General features: G+C 42.8%; 1 protein-coding gene across 1 annotated transcript in view; it reads right to left on the bottom strand.

Annotated features, from left to right (window-relative positions):
- The window catches only part of FAH (fumarylacetoacetate hydrolase), a 60,693-nt gene that overhangs the window by 22,230 nt on the left and 16,233 nt on the right, over positions 1-22,230 (bottom strand). The window contains exons 8-9 of the mRNA XM_033920454.1: positions 13,719-13,818; positions 8,869-8,999 (exon numbers count right to left, since the gene is read on the bottom strand). Of these exons, the coding sequence (XP_033776345.1) occupies positions 8,869-8,999; positions 13,719-13,818 (231 nt within the window). The remainder of the gene's footprint in view (positions 1-8,868; positions 9,000-13,718; positions 13,819-22,230) is intronic.

The following is a 22,230-nucleotide window of genomic DNA, read 5'->3' as shown; positions in this document are numbered from 1 at the left end:
GTCGTTTCGTTTTCAATTTTCTGAATAGTTAAATTAGAAGTATTTATATCTTTTAATTCTTTATCATATTGCTGAAATTTTCTTTCAGTTTGTTGAAAAGTAGAGGTAATAGTCTTAACAAAGTCAGCCATTAGGTCCCGTAAGGAATCTAAAGTTACTTCAGCAGGTTTATTCAATACAATTAGAACCAGTATGAGTGTATAGTGCTCACCATTCTGAAGATTTTCTTCGGGGTTTGTCTTCTGAGTTTCCCCCTCTTGTAAAGATGTATCTGCCCCAGATTTCTCCATTGGGACCCTTAAGAAACGAGCCCCAACCTCCAAGCTCTCCTCAGATTCCTTACTTGCCTTTGGAGAAGAGAATACCTCAGATTCTGGGGTTTCCCCACCCCTGGGGGAGCTGGTAATCTGAGGCTGCGGGAGCGGAGCCCTAACATCGGGGCTAAGAGTAGTATCGGGCCCAAGAGTGTCCACTGCGGGTTCACCTCCCTGTGTCCTCAACGGGCTGCCATCTGATGACGCCGAGACCTTCTGCATGCGCCTTAGGAGCTCCTGAATATTGCCGAGACCCGGAGCTCCAGGGCGCCACGAGGCAGAAGCAGCGCTCCGGCTCCTTCTCTGCTAAAGAAATTTTTATCAAAGTAATCGATGTCCTAAGGTGAACGACTCAGAGCGTCCAGTCACCATCTTGGATCCTCTGTATAATTTCACTCCTGAATTTGTATATTTCTTAATAAAGCTTGCATCCTGAACATCCAAAATATACTTTTTATGCAACCACCTGGCTGTTTCATCATTTTATTTCCCACTGCCTCTTTGAAGGAATTGAACCCAGGATCTACAATAGACTAGCATATACATAAGAACACAAAAGATTGCATTTGGAGGCACATCTCGGTAATTAGAATTTAATTTTTTTGTTGTATGTACTGTACTATGAACTAGGTGGATATCATACAGAGCGAGATAGGAATCAATAGACCTTGTGAACCCCCTTAAATTTGGGTTTCAGACTGGATGACAATTAATTTAGTTAACAGTCTGTTTAGCAAGAGTGGCATAGAGAGCACACTGGATTTACAAGTGTGAGACTGGCCTCAGAAGATATCTGCTGAGTTTTAAATGTATTGCTCTATCTAAACACCATCTGGACAATCAGGTGCTTTTTGTGTGCTTGATGCTGAAAAGGCATTTTTGATAGGATCTAGTTAAGACTTTTGTTTTCAGTTTTAGAGAAAATAAATTGTGGCCCTTATTTTCTAATAATATAGGGTTCGTATGGCAAACCATCAGCTAAAATTAGCAATAATGTCTGACTGACATTAAATTAGAGAGGAGAACGAGACAGAGGGGTCCTCTCACATCCCTCTTCTTCTCACTAGCTGCTTACGACGCACTCAATGCTCACCAATCCATAAAGCTCTCTTCAACAGTTTATGACCATATGCCAGAAAAATATAGTTATATCTTCAGTCATAAGCTACTTATTATGCTGGTAGTCATAAACCAGCAATGAAAATCCGCTTTTATCTAGAAAGTTAGTGGCACGATTACTCCCACCCTATAAAAAAGGAAAAGAGAATACCCCGATATGTTGGACAGGGTTAAATCAATCTTGAGGAAGTGAAGCTTTCTTGTTAAATCTTTTAATACCAGAGTCAGTCAATGTTACTGAAATGAATACTGCCTTATATTATATTTATTCATGGCTATATCATGTGTGATCCCAGTTAGTTTTGAAGAGTTAAACAGAAATTTATCAATCTTTCTTCTTTGGGCAGGAAGGAAGATAAGGATTGGGATAAAAACACTTATGCTTCCTACACAACAGGGTGGCTTGGCCTGGCCCTCCCCAATTTGGAAAAAAAATATTACTGGGCTGCAAAATCTCAGAAATACTTTTTTTGGAGAACAGGTAGACACGATCAGCATTGGTTAGAATTGGAAGAACAAGCTATGTCTCCATATAAGCTTGAGAATGCCCTTTTCAGAACTGTGCACGGGTCTTGCCCTCACCTAGAGAGTTCCCTGTACCCTAGGAAACATGCTCTGTGTGGAGGAAGACTAGCCTTCTTAAAGATGCAGGTAGAACTTTCTCCCTTAACTTCCATACTGGGTAATCCTCAGTCTGTTTGCCTGCTTACAGTACAAAAATATCTCAGGTTATTGATCTTGCAAAGGATAGCAAGTTTATTATGAGAGATCAAATTCTGGCAAAAGTGCGACATCTCCCCAACTCTTTTGCTGTTCCCTAGCTGGTGGGGTTTTTTTTTATACAAAAGTGAGCTTTTATGGGTTGATATGGTAATTTGGAGAGCTAAATCCTCTAAAGCAGTGTTCTTCTGTGCAAGGCCTGGAAGCCAGAGGTGGCCCTCATCATCATGGCTTTTTCCCTGTTATTCTTTGCCTCTATTCCCAAGCTTGTGGCAGAAAGAGAGAAGTGGATTCATGGAAGAACCAAAAGCTTGAAGGAAAAGGCTTTTTTCATTAGACAAAGAGAATGAAAATGCCCATCTTCATAAGGAAACACAATTTTAAAAAAAAAGTTTGAAGGCAGGCTGATGGAGTGTCAAGGTCTCCCATGGAAGATCTAACCTATCCAGAACATTTCTATTCTGCTTAATCAATCAGCTGAAGGCAAATTACAATAAGTATAATTCAAATACAGAATTTTTTTCCTGTGTGGTGCAGTGGTTAGAGATATAGCCTCGGCATTTTGAGGTTATGGGTTCAAACCCCATGCTGCTCCTTGTTAAACTTGGGCAAGTCACTTAATCCTCCACTGCCACAATTACATTAGATAGATTGCGAGTCCACTGGGACAGACAGGGAAAATGCTTGAGTACCTGTAAGTAAACTGCTTTGTATAACTACAAAAAGGTGGTATATGAGTCCCTATCCCTTTATCCCTTAAAAAATACCATATATACTTGAATATAACCAATGAACATATAAACCGAGGAAACCTTTTTTCTCCCATAAAGGAAGGAAAAACAAGGTCGCTTTGAGTATAAACCGAGGGTTTATATTCAAGTATAGGCATTGATGATTCAGTGGTGAGCCGGGACAGGAGTAATTCCTCCTTGCCCTGTCCTGGTTGGCTCTGCACCCCCTATCCCTTCCTCAATCCATTGCAGGCCTCCCCCAGGCCTACCTTGAGCTTTAGTGGTTTACAAGTGCAGAGCTGACAAGGACAGAACACGGGAGGGGTCATTGCTGTCCCGGTTCACCACTGGACCACTAGGGCTCAAGAAAGGCCCATGGGAGGCCTGCAAAGGGTCTGGGATGTAGATGAGGGGAGTGCACAGCTGGATGACTTAAATATAAACTGAGACCCCCATTTTTTAACCAATTTTTGGCCCCAAAATCTCGGTTTATATTTGAGTATTTACAGTAAGTAATACAATCAGGATAATGCAGCTACTTATAAGTATAATGAAAAAAAAAGATTGCCTTTCTAAAAGATAGATAACATTTAATGTCCCTGATTTCACATGGTAACAAGTTCCAAAGATGCCTACCAATGCCACTTAACAACTGCCGATGTGTGATCATTTTACGGTAAGTTGAAGCTGAAGGGATTGTCAACCTAGATTCCCTTGATGATCTTAAGTTTCTAGGGACTTTGGCCTAGATTCACTAAGGGCATGGATCGGATCGGATCCGATCTGTATCCAGGGGGCTGATTCAAGAATCCGGAATCACGCCCCCAACCGACCGCTGGGATCGCACTGTAGCCATCCCGACGTATGTGCAGACCATCTGTAAATGGTCTGCGCATGCGTCGAAGAGCAGCAACTTTTTTAAACTTTTACCTAGTCCAGCGAGCCCGTGGTTGTAACCTGCTTTAAACCTGCGAGTTATAACCATGGGCTCACACTGCGGGGGAAGGCCAGGGCAGGAGGAGAAAAAGGCAGAGAGTCGGGGCAGAGAGAGCAGGAGTGTCGGGAGCAGAGAGCTGGAAAGTCGGGGTAAACGGCAGGCAGAAAGCAGAAGATGGCAGTCGGAAAGCAGTGAACGACTGGTCCCCAGCAGTCGCTTGTTTGTGATCGGCCAGCCCAGTCAGTGTTGCAGGTTTTTGGTTAGTGAATCGCTGCCTGCCATCGTTTGAATGCCATTCCCCCTCATTTGCATGCACAGATCGGAGGATGATCGGGACAGAGGTTAGTGAATCGGGTCACAATGGGGTCGCAAACCGATCAGTACATGATCGGTTTGCTTAGTGTATCTAGCCCTTTATAAGAACAAATCATATCATGAACCAGTATTTTAAAAATAAACTTTGATAAAATTGATCCTTGCCTTGACTGAGCCAATGAAATTCTATCAGCAGAGGACTGGAACCTATCGCAAAAGTCATTTTGCTGCCTCATTTCTGAATAGTTTGCTCTCCTGTAATCCTAGATATTTGGCTGCTCTCCTTCAGCTCATTTGTATCTAAAGTGGTCCCAACGTAAAATTAGAGACGATGCTGGGCTCCTTTCAAGAGGATACTTAGGGGTATAGCGTACTGGCACCTTCAAATTGTCTCAGTATGGATGAACCAGCTCAGGCAACTGTTGCCTTTTCTTAAGATTCTGTGGCTCGGCTACTATGGGGTAGATTCTTCAGCCATCATCCCACCCCAACATTTCAGTACTGGCACCTTTTTTTTTTTTTTTTGCTAAAAACAAAACCACACACTGGGGATGATTTTCAAGCTGTGTGGCGAACCTAGGAATTCAATGCCAAGGCCATATCCGGCAACCAACATTGAGAATTTCCTATTTTTAGCTGCAGTTGACACAGCCAGCCAAGCCTTTATTCATCAGCTGATCAGCTAAGTCATAGCGGTCAAAGACAGTCCTCCTACTTAGGACTTACTCTCTCAGGCTGAATAGTATCAGTTATGGCTTAGAACTATTAGCTAGCCGGAGCCGATCCTGGTCAACTAAATAACGATGAATGTCAGACGGACTGATTTTAGTAGCCCCAGTCATGGGGTTCCTAAAAAACGGTATAAATTCTCCCCAGAGCAGTGGGAGAGTGTTGCAGTTTTAAAGTGATTAGAAACATAGAAACATAGAAGATGACGGCAGAAAAGGGCTATAGCCCATCAAGTCTGCCCACCCTACTGACCCTTCCTCTTAAGTCTATACCTAGTGACTATTTATTCAGATTGACCCTCTTAGGGATCCCCTATAGGCATCCCATTTATTCTTAAAGTCCCATTTATTCTTAAAGTCCAACACGATGCAGGTCTCTATCACCTGCGCTGGAAGCTCATTCCAACGGTCAACCACTCTTTCTGTGAAGAAATACTTCCTGATGTCGCCATGAAATTTCCCGCCCCTGAGTTTGAGCGGATGCCCTCTAGTGGCAGAGGGTCCCCTGAGAAAGAAGATATCATCTTCCACCTCGATACGTCCTGTGATGTATTTAAATGTCTCAATCATGTCTCCCCTCTCCCTACGTTCTTCTAGAGTGTAGAGCTGTAGTTTGTTTAGTCTCTCCTCGTACGAGAGACCTTTGAGCCCCGAGATCCTCCTGGTGGCCATCCGTTGAACCGACTCGATTCTAAGCACATCTTTACGGTAATGTGGCCTCCAGAATTGTACACAGTATTCCAGATGAGGTCTCACCATGGTTCTGTACAATGGCATTATGACTTCAGGCTTCTTGCTGACAAAGCTTCTATTGATACATCCCATCATCTGCCTTGCTTTAGATGAAGCCTTCTCCACTTGATTGGCAGTTTTCATGTCTGCACTGATTACTCCTAGGTCTCGTTCCGCCGAAGTACTAGTTAAAGTTTCTCCATTCAAGGTGTAATTTCTGCATGGATTACTGCTACCGAGGTGCATAACCTTACATTTCCCAGCGTTGAAGCCCAGCTGCCAGGTCGAGGACCATCTTTCCAATGTAAGAAGGTTCTGTGCCATACTATCCTGTAAATTACATTCACTTACTATATTGCATAGTTTAGCGTCGTTGGCGAATAATGTTATTTTACCCTGAAGGCCCTGAGTCAGATCCCCTATGAATATGTTGAAAAGGAGTGGGCCCAGGACTGAACCCTGCGGTACTCCGCTGGTCACCTCCGATGTTTTAGAGAGGGTACCGTTAACCATTACCCTTTGAAGTCTTCCACTTAGCCAATCATTGACCCAAGTAGTTAGTGTTTCTCCTAACCCCATCAATTTCATTTTGCTCAACAGCCTGCGGTGTGGGACGCTATCAAATGCTTTACTGAAATCCAGGTACACGATGTCCATAGACTCTCCCAAGTCTAGCTTCCTTGTCACCCAGTCAAAGAAGCTGATGAGATTGGATTGGCAGGACCTACCCTTGGTGAATCCATGTTGATTGGGATCCCGTAGATTCCCCTCATACAGGATCGTGTCTAATTTGCGTTTAATTAAAGTTTCCATGAGTTTACACACCGGTCTGTAATTTGCAGCCTCTGCCCTGCAACCCTTTTTGTGCAGAGGAATGACGTTGGCTGTTTTCCAGTCCAAGGGTACTCTCCCCGTGCTTAGGGAGAGATTGAAGAGTGCGGCTAGCGGTTTTGCCAGGACATCGCACAACTCTTTGAGCACTCTTGGGTGCAGATTGTCTGGTCCCATGGCTTTATTTACCTTTAGTCTTGACAGTTCGCTGTAAACTTCACCTGGTGTGAACTCAAAATTCTGAAACGGGTCGTCTGCACTTGACTTAGCCTCTAACTGAGGACCATGTCCTGGTGCCTCGCAAGTGAAGACCGAGCAGAAGTATTCGTTCAGTAGTTCAGCTTTATCTGAATCTGCTTCCACGTAATTCCCATTCGGTTTGCTAAGGCGTACTATCCCGTCTGTGTTCTTTTTCCTATCACTAATATACCTGAAGAAGGATTTGTCCCCCTTCTTAATGTTCTTTGCTAGAGTTTCTTCCACATGAAGTTTGGCCTCCCTAATTGCTGTTTTGACCGCTGTAGATCTGGTCCTATATTCCATGATAGCTTCTCTTGTTTCCGTACGCTTGTAGGAAAGAAATGCTTTTTTCTTCTCCTTAACAAGGTGCGAGATCTCTGTGGTGAACCATTGGGGTTTATTGTTTCTTAGTCGTTTATGTACCGATTTTACGTATCGGTCAGTTGCTTCATGTATGGCTGATTTCAGGGTTGACCACATAGTTTCCACATTACCTGTCTCAGCTTGGTCCTGCAGCGTCTGATGGCCGAAATCAGTGCCCCGGAAATTTAGTATCTTTGTTTTTGTACATGACCTGGGGAAGCCTTTCCTAAGGCTGAACCATACTATGTTGTGGTCGCTGGAGGCTAGCGTATCACCTACCGAGATCTCTGAGACGCTTTCTCCGATGGTGAGTACCAGGTCGAGGATTGCCTGGGCCCTAGTGGGCTCCATTACCATTTGTTTGAGACGGGCTCCCTTTATGGAGTTTAATAGCCTCCTACTAGCGCTGGTTGTCGCTGAAAGTATGCTCCAGTCTGCATCAGGCATATTGAAGTCCCCAAGTAGTACAGTGTCTCCCCTTAGAGTGATATTCTCAATGTCTTCAATTAAGTCTGTGTCCATGTCATCCAGTTGTCTAGGGGGTCTGTATATCACACCAAGATACAGGCACTTTTCTCTGCCTCTTGACAGGTTTACCCAGAGGGATTCCCCTGTGTATTTGACATCTGTAATCCTGGTGGTTTTGATGTCCTCTTTAATGTATAGTGCTACCCCACATCTACAACACACCGAGATTCTCAGTATAAAATTCTGCACCAAGGATTGTGTGGAGCTGTCGTAGATTTTCAACCTATTTCGTGGAATGTCCTAGAATTGCAGCTTTTTGGAACAACATTTAGGACCTAGAGATTCACCTGACAGGAGAAAACCAACCAAAGTCTTATGAATGTGACTTGAATGGATTTTCCAGCTTTAGATTGTACTACATTTAGCTTATATGCTTTTGGCTGCCAGGAAGGACAAAGATCCTCCAAATAAAATCAACACAGCACAAGAGGAGAGAGTGGTAGAGAACTGGAATGCTCTTCCGGAGTCTGTTATAAGGGAAAACACACTCCAGGGATTCAAGACAAGATTGGAAAAGTTCCTGCTGAACCAGAATGAACGCAGGTAGGGCTGGTCTTGATTAGGGCACAGGTCTTTGACCTGGGGGCCGCCGCGTGAGCAGATTGCTGGGCGCGATTGACCACTGGTCTAACCCAGCAGCAGCAATTCTTATGTTCTTATTGTGCAGAGAGAAGCAGCATACACTAAGTACTCCAGTTGGGAAAGCATCCTTCATAGACACATGGGGGACTTTTTTCTTTGTAGACCATTTATGATCCTCTCTGGGAAAACATGATTGGTATGTCCTGTCTTTAGTCTGGGTTGGTCATTTGCACTGGTCTCACCCGCTCCCTCCCAAACTTTTCATTTTTCTTTTACTCCTTTCTCCTCTACCTGGGTTGTAAGCAGGTAGGGCTAGTCTCAGGGCGCTGGTTTTTGACCAGAGGGCCGCCGAGTGAGCGGACCACTGGTCTGACCCAGCAGCGGCAATTCTTATGTTCTCTATATGTTAACTGCACACTGCCGTATTATTGGAGTTTATTGAAAACTTTTAGGAGGTTGTTAATAAAATACATTAGTGTTTACAATTCTCACCATACCTTAGTTCTCCTTTTGCTGAGATTTGCACATGTGAGTTTTCCATCTCTCTATATGATCAGCTCACTTTATTCTTTCTGATTTGCTTCAAAAAATACAATAAGGGGAAGGAAGAAGGGAAGCAAGATCTGAAAGTGCTCTGAAGCACTGAGGTCTTCTGACAATCCACACAACAGACCCCATTGTGTGCACACCCCCCTCCCCACACCTTCAAAGACTCCTCTCTGCCTTACCTGCAGGTGATTAGGTAGCACAAAAGGCATGAGAGCCTCCATGGGTACTACCCATGGGGAGATGGATGTCCCAAAGTTCTTGCCAAGAAATGGTCCCAGTGGAATATATTCCCATTTTTGAATATCTCGAGCTATGAAAGTCAGAAATGGGAAAAAAAACATATTAATTTTCAGTAGTGAGAAATCTGCCATGATACAAATAAGCTGGGATCAAAAGGGAGCAGGAAGAAATGTGGCTCCTCTGCTGATTATGGGAGAGAAGGAACTCATAGAAACATGAGGTGAGATAAAGGCCAAATGGTCAATCTGCAGCCTCCACTAACTCCTCCTCGTCCTAAAGGCTAAGGCTCTTAACACTTGCATTGTGAGATCATAGAGCATCATTATTATAAGCTAAGGCTTTAAGGATCTAGAATCATAGAAAGGCAAGGGAGATGTCTTAAGCAACCAATATAAAACCTTTATTGGGACATTTTCAATAAAGGTTTATATTGGTTGCTTAAGACAACTCCCTTGCCTTTCTTTGTTTGCCCTTCTCTCACAAGGCAAGCACTCTCTGTTTGTTTTGTTCTAGAAACGTGACTGGCCCATCCAGTCTCTAAGAGATCCCAGGTGCCTATCTCATACAAAAAGTTTTCAGTGGATCATCCAGGGATATCAGAACCTACAGTTCTCAGCAGAGAAGACCAGAGTCTGCCAGTAGGGCTTCATGGTGCACGGTTAATAGTGCAAGGTGAGTTATATACAGGTAGATTTCCCTGTACCCGGAGGGCTTACAATCTAAGTCTGGACATACTGTATGTTTCAATAAATCCTTAACACAATGTCTGCTTGGTACAGCATTAAGCATGACATCTTTCTGCAAATTTTCATAGATAAAATGACTATTTGCTGATTATAGATTGAAAAGTTAAAGTAAGCAAACGTGGCAGGTGCAAAGAAAAGTCTGGCACCATGCTAGTTCATTCATTACTACTTTAAGTTGTTCATAAGGCCCCATAATTTTGTTTGACCTTTACTTAGTCTCATTATGTTAATTTGATGGTGGAACAAATATCCTGACTGCACTGGAAAGTTTATAAAAAATTCTTAGGTTACAATTCGATTAAACAGATTAAACAAATTATAATAATCTAGGCGAGAGATGATAAAAGTGTGGATGAGAGCTTTAGTAGTGTGCTCAGAAAGGAAAGGTCTGATTTTGGCGATTTTAGAGGAAGAAACGACAGACATATGTGGTCTGTTGGATTTGTGCAGAGAAAAAGAGAGAGGGGTCAAACATGATGAGACAGGGATCCACAGAAACAGAGAATGGAGGGAAGAGGAGAGGTGGGTTCAGTGGCGTACCTAGCATGTGTGACACCCGGGGCCCCCCACCCCCGTCTGTATGAAAAACATGATTTTTAGTAACAAGCCACACATCACATATGAGTACCTCGGAAAAGGCAGCATCTTACATACTGCAGTGAGAAGTACAACAGCAATACACCCATTGTAAAACTAAACAAGCCAGACTAGTACAGATCAATCCTGCAGTCAATCCTAACAGAAAACCATGTCTTTCGAACACACAGAATACAGAAAACACCTTCGCCTAGTATGGAATGTCATCACAAACTTACCCCTTCCCCTTTTACAAAACTGTAGTATGGATTTTAGCCACGGTGGTAACAGCTCTGACGCTCATAGAATTCTGAGCATCAGAGCTGCTAAAACCACGGCTGGTGCTAAAAAACGCTCCACATGGGGGATAAAATAGAAATACATAGACAAAGGTTAAATTGAACCAGCAAGAAGCTGGACTCTGCATACAATGCAATACCATAGAAACAGTGACACATGTCTCCTAAAGCAATAAATAAATAGAAAATTTTTGTTCTACCTTTGTCTTCTCTGGTTTCTGCTTTCCTCATCTTCTTGTTACTCTCTTCCTTCCATTCACTGTCTGCCATCTCTCTGCCCCTATATGGCATCTTCTCTCCTTCTATGCCCCTTCCAGAAACTGTATGCCTCCCCCTTCCAGCTCTCCTTTCACCCCCATTGGTCTGGTATCTGTCTCCTCTCCTTCCCCCCTGCTCTGGCATCTCTCTCTCCGCTCCCTTCCTCCTGTTCTTCCTTCTCAATTTATTTTCTGCCTCTGTCTAAATTCATTTTTACTATTCAGTCCTCAATTTCCCTCTTTCACTGTGTCTACCTATAGCTTGACACCTCTTTCCCTCACCCCTTCCAGTAACTAACTCTATCCCCTTCCCTCAATCCTGCATGTGCTCTTTTTTTCTTTCTCCTCCCCACTTCCTCAAAGCATCTGCTCCCCCTTTCCCTCACACTTCCATTCAGCAGCTGTCCTTCCTCTCCCCCATACTTCCATTCAGTATCTGTTTCCCTCACTCTACCCCTTCCATCTACTGTTCACCCACTATCTTGCTCCTTCCATTCACTGCCCTCTGTGCTCTTTCTATCCAGTGTGCACCCTGTCTCTCTCTCTTCCATATGGCATCTTCCCTCTTTCTATGCTCCTTTCATAAACTATCTATCCCGTGCCCCTTCTCTCCTTTGTACATGATTGATTTCAACTCTGTCACCTCTCCGTTTTTCTCTCTCTGTCACCACCCCTTCCCTGATTCCCGGCATCTCTCTCCTTTCCTTTTCTTCCATCTCTCCCTCCACTCCATGCTCTGACATCTCCTCCTTCCTTTCCCCCTTCCTTTTCCCTTGATCTGGCATACCTTCCTCTTTCCCTCCATGCCCTGGCGTCTCTTCTTCCCTCCAAGCCCTGGCATCTTTCATTCCCTCCAGTTGGGTACAGCAACATTCTCCCCAATTCTCTCCCCCTCTGCTCTCTTTCCTCCTGTCACCCAAGGCCTGGTGTCCTGAACTTCATCGGGCAGCAGCAGCAGCATTCACAATTCACTGCTGTTGCCCGCTTCAGACTTTCCTCTCTGTCGGTCCTGTCTTCATGAAAATAGGAAGTAGGCAGGACCTGGCAGAGAGGAAGGCTGCTGCTGCCCGAAGAAGTTAATGGCGCCAGGCCTTGGAGCACCGAGGCAGACTGCTTCTCCCCCTTCCAGCCGAACCCCCGCTGAACCTCCTATCTCTCCCCCCCCAAGTGAACCTTTCCGACCCTCTCAGCAAGAGCAGCAAACCTCCCTCCAGTAGCGTCGGCTGCTTCGCGGCTTTCTCCTGCCGATGAAGCGTCACTGATGACATCATCAGTGATGCGGCAGAGGGAGGAGAAAGCCGTGAAGCAGCCAACGCTATTGGAGGGAGGTTTGCTGCTCTCGCTGGGAGGGTGGGAGCGTGATAGGGACCCGGCTGGATGTACACCCCCCCCACCTCCCCCTTGGTACGCCACTGGGTGGGTTTAGGAGAGATAAGCTCAGTCTTGGCCATGTTCAGTTTTAAATAGCAGGGAGACATTCAGGCAGCAATATCGGACAGGCAGGCTGAGACTTGGGCTTGGATTCCTGTAGAAATTTCTGGAGTAAAGATAGATCTGAGAGTTATGAAAACCACAGGGCAGGAAGGGTCCAGTGAAGGTTTTTTGAGGAGTGGTGTATCTACGGCATTTTTGAAGACATCAGGAATAGTTGCAGTCGAAAGTGAAAGATTGAAGATATGACAGATAGATGGGATGACAATAGGAGAAATAGTGGGTGGGAATTGGATTAGAGGAACAGACAGTGAGTTTGGAGGAGGAAAGAAAAATATGCCATTTCCTCTTCAGTGATTTCAGAAAAAGTGGCAGGGGTTGAAGGAAGGTTGACAGAATGGACTGGAGGAAAGAGGTAAAGGTGACCTGGTTAAAGAATTCAAGATTAATCTTGTGAAATACTCAGCCATAATCTGAAGAGAAAGTGAAGGGGAGGATGGAGATGAGGGCACCTTGAGTAGAGAGTTCAGAGTGGCAAAGACAGTGAGGGTAGGAGCCAAGAGAGTTAGTCAAATGGGTGTAGTAGTCTTGTTTGGCCCATGAATTTAAAATGCCGGAAGTCAGCCTGTGTACAGGGTTATGGAGAATGAAGATGTGATCATTTGGGACATTCCCAGTCCAACAGATGAAAATCTCAATGCAAGAACATTAGACACAGTGGTAAATGAGGAAAACACAAGAACAACCTTAAAACATCAGTGTGTTGAGTGGAGAATGAAAAAGATCCTCAGTACGAAGGTAGAGAAATCTTCCTAGTTATATTGAGAGCTACCAGCTTGATTAGAGTACATCTTATGATCATCATAAAGAAGCTCCTTGGGTGCGTGCTGACACTAAATTTGAGACAGATCATATTCCATGTACCTGGCTTAGCAGCAAAGGTTGTTACTGTCAAAGAATGGGCAAAACTAACACATTTGGAGACCTTATCCTTGAAGACAAACAAAGACTCTGGAATAAACTGAGTTTATAGTTCCCTGGCTTGAATATTATTGAAATATCTGTAAGCAAGATGAGCTGAACAAGGCAGAATGGGATAAAAGTCCAAAAAGCAGGAACAAAACAATTCTTAACTAGCTTCTCAAGAAACATTTGGAAGTGGTACTGCCAAAAGGGATGGTAAATAGTACTAACTGAAAGCATATAACACCCCACACCCCCTGCAAATTATGCATTAAAATTTGAAGAAAGATGATGTGCTCCACTTTTGTCGGCTTCTTTTCACTCAGGGATTCACTGAAACAGTTTGACCAGAGCCTCAACTTTGCACATAACTATCAAAGGTCAATGAAAACTAGAGCCGAGTTCAGATGCATGAAGTAGAGTTCAGGGGGTGGGTAAATATATACATGGAGAAGCTCTGGAAAGGAGCAGATAGCGAAGGCATCAAAATGTGCAAGGCAGAAAAAACATTCCTCACCACTCCAGTCGTTCATCAGAACCATGCCGAAGATGTGCTCGTGGGCCCTGGCAATGGGAATAGGCTCCCCCAGCTGGTTTCCACCTCCCACAAAGAACGCCTGAGAAGTAGAAAGATTTACAAAAAAAGGCTTGATGTAAAACAGAATACATTGTGTTTTCTCTTTCTAAAATAGTTTAAGGATACGAGCCATCGGTCCAAGATGTTCACCTCCTCAATCATCTAATGGTTCAATTTAGACCCTCACAGGCCTCTTTGATTATACTTGAAAAGGTTTATGAACTCCCTGATTTTCAGCCCCAAGGCAGTCAGTATTTTAAACACCAGACACTGTGGGCTTTTTATGCCCAGGGCCAGTGGTGCTCTGTATCCAGGTACCACTGATTTTTTTCAGATGGTAACTGGATAAAGTTAGAATAGACACAAAGCAGTCCCCTCCCGTTAGACTGAATACTTTGCTTCGCCTGTAGACCACTCCAGTGCTATCCAGATAGTGTTAAAGCCATTGAAAAGTTGGGTATTACACTATCCCACTGCTTTTCCTCGTTCCACTATGCCTCTGGGGTGTCAGTTACACCTATTGCATCTTTCAGTGCTATGCATTCAATTTAGCATTCACATACGGATTGTAATGTATTTTTTCTTTCTATTTATAACCTGGCAACAGGCCCAGCCCAAGGATATTAGGCACCCTAGGCAAACCTTCAGCTGTGTACCTCCCATCCCCCTCCCTTTTTTCCTCCCCCCTATCTGTGCCCAAGATCTTTTCCTCCACCCCATCAGATGGTCAGCATCTCACATTCTTGATCTGTCTCTGCTATTCTTGGGTCACAAGCTGTAGATGTCTGCCCACTTGAGCTCTTATATAAAACCATATCAAAATGTAAGCTAAGATAGGATCATTAGAATTGATGGCAGAAAATGAAGCGTTAGACGTGAGGCATCTCTGACACCTGGTGGAAGGACAACCAGTAGAATATGAAGCTAGTTGCTTCATGTATGGTTGATTTCAGTGTTAACCACTTAGCTTCTACATCATCGGTCTCTGCTTGGTCCTGCAGCGTCCGATGGCCGAAATCTCCCATGCATGCGAAGTCTGTGCCCCGGAAATTGAGTACCTTTGTTTTCGTGTTTGATCTAGGGAAGCCTTTCCTAAGGTTGAACCATACTATGTTGTGGTCGCTGGAGGCTAGCGTATCTCCTACTGAGACCTCCGTTGGTGAGTACCAGGTCGAGGATCGCCTGGGCCCTAGTGGGCTCCATTACCATTTGTTTGAGATGTGCTCCCTTTATGGAGGTTAAGAGCCTCCTGCTACCGCTGGTTGTCACTGAAAATGAGTTCCAGTCCCCATCAGGCATATTGAAGTCCCCTAGCAGTACAGCTTCTCCTCGTAGAGTGATATTCTCTATGTCTTCAATTAATTCTGCGTCCATGTCTTCCAGTTGTCTTGGGGGGTCTGTATACCACACCTAGATACAGGCATTTTTCTCTGCCTCTTGCCAGGTTTACCCAGAGGGACTCCCCGGTGTACTTGACATCTGTGATCCTACTAGAAAAACCTGGAGAAGATGGGGGAATTGGCATTTTAATTTTCCCAAGTCTGATATGAATATAGTTCCATTTAAGAGATGTTTTGATTTTCTTCATAAAGTTATGACTGAAGAGATGTCCACCACCCCCTACCAACAAAAAAGTCCTTTATTTCAATTTTGAATGGTGCTAAAATTGATGATTTAATTATTTCATACATTTATTGAATTATCTTCCCTCTATCTATTTTGTTTACATTTACAGGGTTGATATACGGTTAAGGCCTTTCTATATAATGAAAACCCAAATAGTAGCAGCATTCCATTTCACCAATCCAGGGCAAGCAGTGGCTTCTCTCATGTCTGTGCTCAACAGCAGTTTATGGACTTTTCCTCCAGGAACTTGTCCAAACCAGCTACATTAACCACTAATCTAATCTAATATTTATTAGTCGCTCTATACCTAATTAGGTTCAAGGCGACAAAGAAAAGGCTGAATTATTTAACAAATATTTCTGTTCTGTGTTCACGGCTGAAGATCCGGGAGTGGGACCGCAGAAAATAAATGCAAATAGGGATGGTAGAGCAGTAGACTCCGATCGATTTTCAAAGGGTTGTGTTCGTGAGGACCTAGCTAAATTAAAGATAGACAAAGCGATAGGGCCAGATGGTGTACATCTGAGGGTGCTGAAGGAATTTAGGGAAGTTCTGGTGGCTCCGCTGACTGACCTTTTCAATGCTTCCCTAGAGTCAGGAGTGGTACCGAAGGACTGGAGAACGGCAGATGTGGTCCCTCTACACAAACGTGGAAATAAGGAAAAAGTAGGGAATTATAGGCCAGTAAGTCTGACTTCTGTGGTAAGCAAATTAATGGAAACACTTTTAAAACAGAGAATGGTGAAGTTACTGGAATCCGGTGGATTACAGGACCAGAGGCAACATGGATTCAATAGAGGTAGGTCTTATCAGACAAATCTGATCAATTTCTTTGACTGGGTGACCAGAGAATTGGATAGAGGGCGTGCGCTAGATGTGGTGAATTAAATTTTAGCAAAGTCTTTGACAGTGTACCACACAGGCGTCTAATAAATAAACTGAGTGCTCTTGGGATGGGCCCCAAAGTGATGGGCTGGGTCAGGAACAGGTTAAGTGGAAAACGACAGAGGGTAGTGATCAATGGAGATCGCTCTGAGAAAAGGGATGTTATCAGTGGTGTGCCTCAAGGTTCTATTCTTGGGCCTGTTCTTTTAAACATTTTTATAAGCGATATTGCTGAAGGGCTGTCAGGTAAAATTTGCCTCTTTTCGGATGATACCAAAATCTGCAATAAAGTAGACACTCCGGATGATGTAAACAACATGAAGAAAGACTTAGCAAAGCTTGAAGAATGGTCTGAAATTTGGCAGCTAAAATTTAATGCTAAGAAATGCAAGGTCATGCATTTGGGCTGCAAAAACCTGACAGAATGGTACAGTTTAGTGGGTGAAGAACTTTTGTGCATGACAGAAGATCAGGACTTGGGTGTGATTGTATGTGATGATCTTAAGGTGGCCAAATAGGTTAAAAAGGTGATGGCAAAAGCTAGAAGGATGCTAGGGTGCATAGGAAGAGATATGGCCAGTAGGAAAAAGGAGGTATTGATACCCCTGTATACGACTATGGTGAGACCTCATTTAGAATATTATGTACAATTCTGGAGACCGCACCTTCAAAAAGATATAAAAAGGATGGAGTTGGTCCAGAGGAAGGTCTACTAAAATGGTGTATAGTCTTTGTCATAAGGCGTATGGAGACAGACTTTAGAGGAAAGGCGGGACAGGGGAGATATGATAGAGGCATTTAAATATCTACGTGGCGTAAATGTGCATGAGTCGAGTCTCTTTCAATTGAAATAAAGCTCTGGAATGAGAGGGCATAGGATGAAGTTAAGAGGTGATAGGCTCCGGAGTAATCAAAGGAAATACTTTTTTACAGAAAGAGTGGTAGATGCATGGAACAGTCTCCCAGAAGAGGTAGTGGAGATAGAGACTGTGTCTGAATTCAAGAAGGCATGGGATAGGCACATGGGATCTCTTAGAGAGAGGAAGAGATAATAGTTACTGCGGACAGGCAGACTAGATAGGCCATTTGGCCTTTATCTGCCAACATGTTTCTATACAAATCAATAAGAATACATCATGTATAGATTAATACAAAAGTTAAGTAGTAATTAAGAGGGAGAGAAATAGAATGAAGAGAGGATGTAAAGGGAGATTTGGGATGACACTAGTGGCACGGAAAACATTGAGTGGATTTATAACATTCATTCATGATATTGAGCTGTCTTTCAATTGTCAATTAAATATATTGTCCCGAAGAGAAGAGCTTTTATTTTCTTCCAAAACATAAGGTAGTAGGGTTCTGCTTTGATAGTTTCTGGTAGGCTATTCCAATTTTTTGTGCCAATGTAGGTAAAGAGTGTGCATTTAATTCCTTTCGGTGATAGAAGGATAGGAAGGAGTTTTTTTATGTTTCTGGCTGAAACGGACCAGGAATTGATTAAAAGATTTATGAGTGGTACCGCAGACCTCGCATATAAGATGTGGTACATTATACATGATATTCTGAAGTTAATTCATGCCAGGATAGGCAACCAGTGAAGGCTTTTGTAATAAGGCAATATGGAGTCAAATTTTCTTAGTCTGAAGATAAGCCGTATTGCCACATTTTGAATTTGTTGGTGGATGAGATTGGAATTTATGCCTGCAGAGAGTGCATTGTAGTAATCTAATTGAGGAAGAATCAACATTTGTGTTAAAATTGCGAAGTGATGCTTGTGGAAGAAAGGTCTGATCAGTGAGTTTTTCATACTGTAGGTTTTTTTTTTCGTAAGTTGAAGTTTTGAGGTTCATAGGAAAGGGTAGAGTCCAATATGACTCCAAGAATTTTGGAAGTTTTGTCAATATATAGTTTGGTTCCTGAAGGGGGCTGTTTACAGAGGGCTGTGAAACCATAGTACTTTGGTCTTTGTTGTATTTAGTTTGAGTTTATTAAGTGTAGCCCATGTATGTATCTTCTGTATGTTGTTGGATATTTTCAGGGGAATGTCACTGGAGTTACTTTCGATAGTGATGAGAAGTAGAATGTGGGCACTCATCGTTGATGAAGGAGATGTTACCTAGGGAACTCATGAATAGGTTGTAGAGTAATAGGGATAGAGGAGATCCTTTGGGAACACTGCAGAAAGCTTACCAGTTTCTTGAGAATACCTCATCTTTCCAGACTAGGTAGGTTCTGTTTGTAGGAAGTCTTTGAACCAATTAAATGCTATGCCCGCAATGCCGATGTCAATGAGTTTTGTTAGAAGAAGGTGGTGACTAATAGAGTCAAACTGGGCAGAGATAACAAATTGGAGTAGTATTGCTTGGTAATCTTTGCTTAATGATTATTTGTTTGATTTTAGTGGTTAAGGTTACTAAAAGTAGTTCAATGATGTGGTACAGGCGGAATTCAAATTGTGTGGGATGGAGGCAATTATGTTTTTTTATATAAGTTGAGAGTTGTTTACAGACACGGGTTTCTAGAAGTCTAGTGAGTATTGGAATGCCTACTATGGGTCTATAATTTGAAGGATTTGATAGGTCACCGTTTATGTTTTGGGGAATCGGAATGAGGGCAATCTGGGAGTTGGCCATACTGAAGTAGGTTGTTTAGAAGGCTGGTGATCCAAGTGATGATGTGATCCAGGACATTGGCCAACAACCAGTTGGGGCATTTATCAAGGATGCTGCTGTGGGAGGAGAGTTTTTTTAAAGAAGTTTGGCCCTGTCTGAATTTTCTAGAGGTTTAAGTATGCTCCAAGTCTGGTCAGCGATATAGGGTTCAGTAGTCACCTGTGGAGGTAGGTGTATCGGTGTTGCTGCAATGGATATGTTTTCAACTTCTGCTTGTACAGTTTTTATCTTGTTAAGGAAGTGGTCAGCAAGGTCTGGGGGTTCAGTTGGGAGATTTTTTCAGAATGGCCTAGTTCAGGAGGTGTAGTCATGGTGTACATTAAATGAAAGATCTTTTTGATATTGAAGTTATAGCTTTCTATTTCTTGAGGATAATGATTTTTTTTGGCATCAGCAATATTATACTTGTATTTATTGATCGCAGTTCTTCATGAAATTTTGTATTCAGGTAGTTTACTTTTTTCCATTGCCTTTCAAGTTTATAACAGTTTTGCTTTTTTTGTTTTCAATTTATCCGTGAATCAAGGAGCGGTTTTCAAGGCTCTTGTTTTGCGATAACATAAAGGGGCTAGTGTGTTCAATGTGTGGTCAATTGTATTAATCTAGTTAGTCAGCATTGTATTAGCATTAATTAAGGCTGTGTTTAGCATGTTATTTTCCAAGTAAAAAAATATTTCCTAATATTGGTTTTTAAAATATTTCTTTGCAACTTCGAGTATCCCCTAGTCTTTGCAATTTTTGATGCAGTAAAAAATTGATTTGCTTGTACACATTCTACACCCCACTCAGGATTTTGTAGACTTCAGTCATATGCTGAGCAGGAGTCCTCCACCCACAGTCTCACCAATAGAGGGTGCTGTTTTACTGTCACATTTTTCAATTGTGAGGGACAGGCAAGTTCTGCAGGACTCCAGGGAACATACCTGTCCTTAGCGACTGAAAATATTCCACCCCCTAGTGGTAGCAATGCAGCTGGAGGACACCTGCTCAGCTTAGAGGGAACACTGGTCATATCTCCCCTCAACCGTCTCTTTTCCAAGCTAAAGAGCACTAACCTCTTTAATTTTTCCTCATATGAAAGGAGGGGTTGAAACAGCTTCCCTATGAAGAGAGGCTAAAGCAGCTAGGGCTCTTCAGCCGGGAGAACCAGATGACTCAAGGGAGATATACATTTTATATATATATATATACTAGTTTTTTAGCCCGTTACATTAATGGGTGCTAGAATAGATGTGTAGACTTAGGCATTTCTTTCTTTCTGTATGTCTGTCTTTCTCTCTCCCTGCCCCCTTTCTTTCTTTATGTCTGTCTTTATTTCTTTCTCTCTCCCTGGCTCCCTGTCTGTCTGTCTTTCCAGCCCGCTGTCTGTCTGTATTTATTTCTTTCTGTCTCTTCCCCCTGTCCAGTAGTAGCCCTTCTCCCTTCCTTTTACCTCCCCCCTGTGCAACAGCAGCATTTCTCTTCCTCCCCCCTTCCCTGGTCTTCCTTCTCCCTCATTCCCTCTGTCTCCTCAAAAAGGTGCTGCTGCAGCATTCCCCCCGCGGTCTCACAAAGCCATCGGCAGCATTCCTCCCCCCATGGTCTCGCACAGCCATTGGCAGCATTTATCATTCCCCCCCCCTTCCCGGGTCTCACACAGCCGTCGGCAGCACAGCATTCACAACTCACTGCTCCTGCTTGCTTCGGTGCTTCGTTGCTGCCGGGTCCCACCTACTTTCTGTTTCCACGAAGGCAGGACCCGGCAGCGAGGAAGGCCCGAAGCAAGCAGGAGCAGCGAGTTGAAGCCTCCCTCCCTATCTTCCTTCAATGCCGCCCTAGCCAGGAAGTGACATCAGCCATGCTCCAGGGGCTCTAACACTGTGCTTGCTTCTCCTCCCTCCCCCCGTCTCTGGTTTCGGAGGAACGGGGTCAGGAAGCCGGCAAGCACAGCGTAGTCAGAAGTCAGCCGGCGTCGGAGATCAGGAAATCAGCTGAGGCAGCCAATCGGTCTTCAATTTTTTATTTTTTAAATAATTTTAAGATTTTTAAATTCATTTTTACTTAGATTACTTAATTCTTTAGATACTTATCTCTTAGAAGCATAGTATAGGGGAAATTATATAGTATAGCAGGGAAATTATGTTAATCCCTATAAGTTCAGCTATTTCATTATCACACAGCAGCACCGCCAAGGTCTGTTAGTCTGATAACTTAAGGTATATATATATGAAGTGAATAATTGTGTTACCTTAAGAAAGCTATTACTAAAACTGCCTATTCTATATGTCAAGGGAGATATGACAGAGGTCTACACAGTACTGAGTGGAATGGGTAGATGTCAATTGCTTGTCTGATCTTTCCAAAAATTCTAGGACTAGAGGGCATGCTATGAAGCTACTAAGTAGTAAATTTAAAACAAACTGGAGAAAATTTATTTACTCTGTGTGTAATTAGACTCTGGAATTTGTTGTCAGAGAATGTGGTGGAAGCAGTTAGCTTAGCAGGGTTTAAAAGAAAAGTCCATAAGCCATTAAGATTGACTTGGAAAAATTCACTGCTTATTTCTAGCATAAGCAGCATAAAATCGGATTTACTATTTTATGGTTTATTTTATTTTATACCACCCTTCCTTATACAATAACAGAGTGGTTCACATAATTTATTAAATATACAGTAAAATTAGCTACATCTTTAAAAAAAAAAAAAAAAAAAATTAAAAGTGAAAAGTTAAAAATTGCAGGCTACAATGTTAGTAAATCTGAACCATATCAGAGTTGTCTAACTGAATAGAAAAAGCCTGTTCAAAAAGATAAGTCTTTAATAAAGTTCTAAATCTTAAATATGTAAGTTCAAGATGTACTGAGGATGGAAGAGAATTCCAAAGAGACGGTAAAAGGGAAAAATAACCACTCTCTCCCTGGTAAGTTCATAATGGATTGAACAAGAAGAAATATGAAGACGTTGCTCATTCAAAGAGCATAAAACTCTTGTTGGACAATAAAGACGAATAAGTAACGAAAGATATGATGGACTATCGCAATGTATTGATTTAAAAGTCAAAATATGAATTTTAAATTTAATATGAAACTGAATTGGAAGCCAATGATATTGAAGATATAAGGGAGTAGGATGCCAGCTACTTCTAACCTGGACTGACTACTGTTGGAAAACGTTACTGGGCTTGATGGACCTTCGGTCTGTCCCACTACAGCAACTCTTATGTTCTTATGTAGGATCATGGAACTTTCTCACTGTTAGTTTAGCGTTTGTGGATCAAGGAGACAATGTTT

Source organism: Geotrypetes seraphini, chromosome 14 (genome assembly GCF_902459505.1).
Source record: "Geotrypetes seraphini chromosome 14, aGeoSer1.1, whole genome shotgun sequence".
NCBI classification, from domain to species: domain Eukaryota; kingdom Metazoa; phylum Chordata; class Amphibia; order Gymnophiona; family Dermophiidae; genus Geotrypetes; species Geotrypetes seraphini.
The sequence above is the reverse complement of the archived record's forward strand: the minus strand, read 5'-3'. Positions and strand labels throughout refer to the sequence as shown.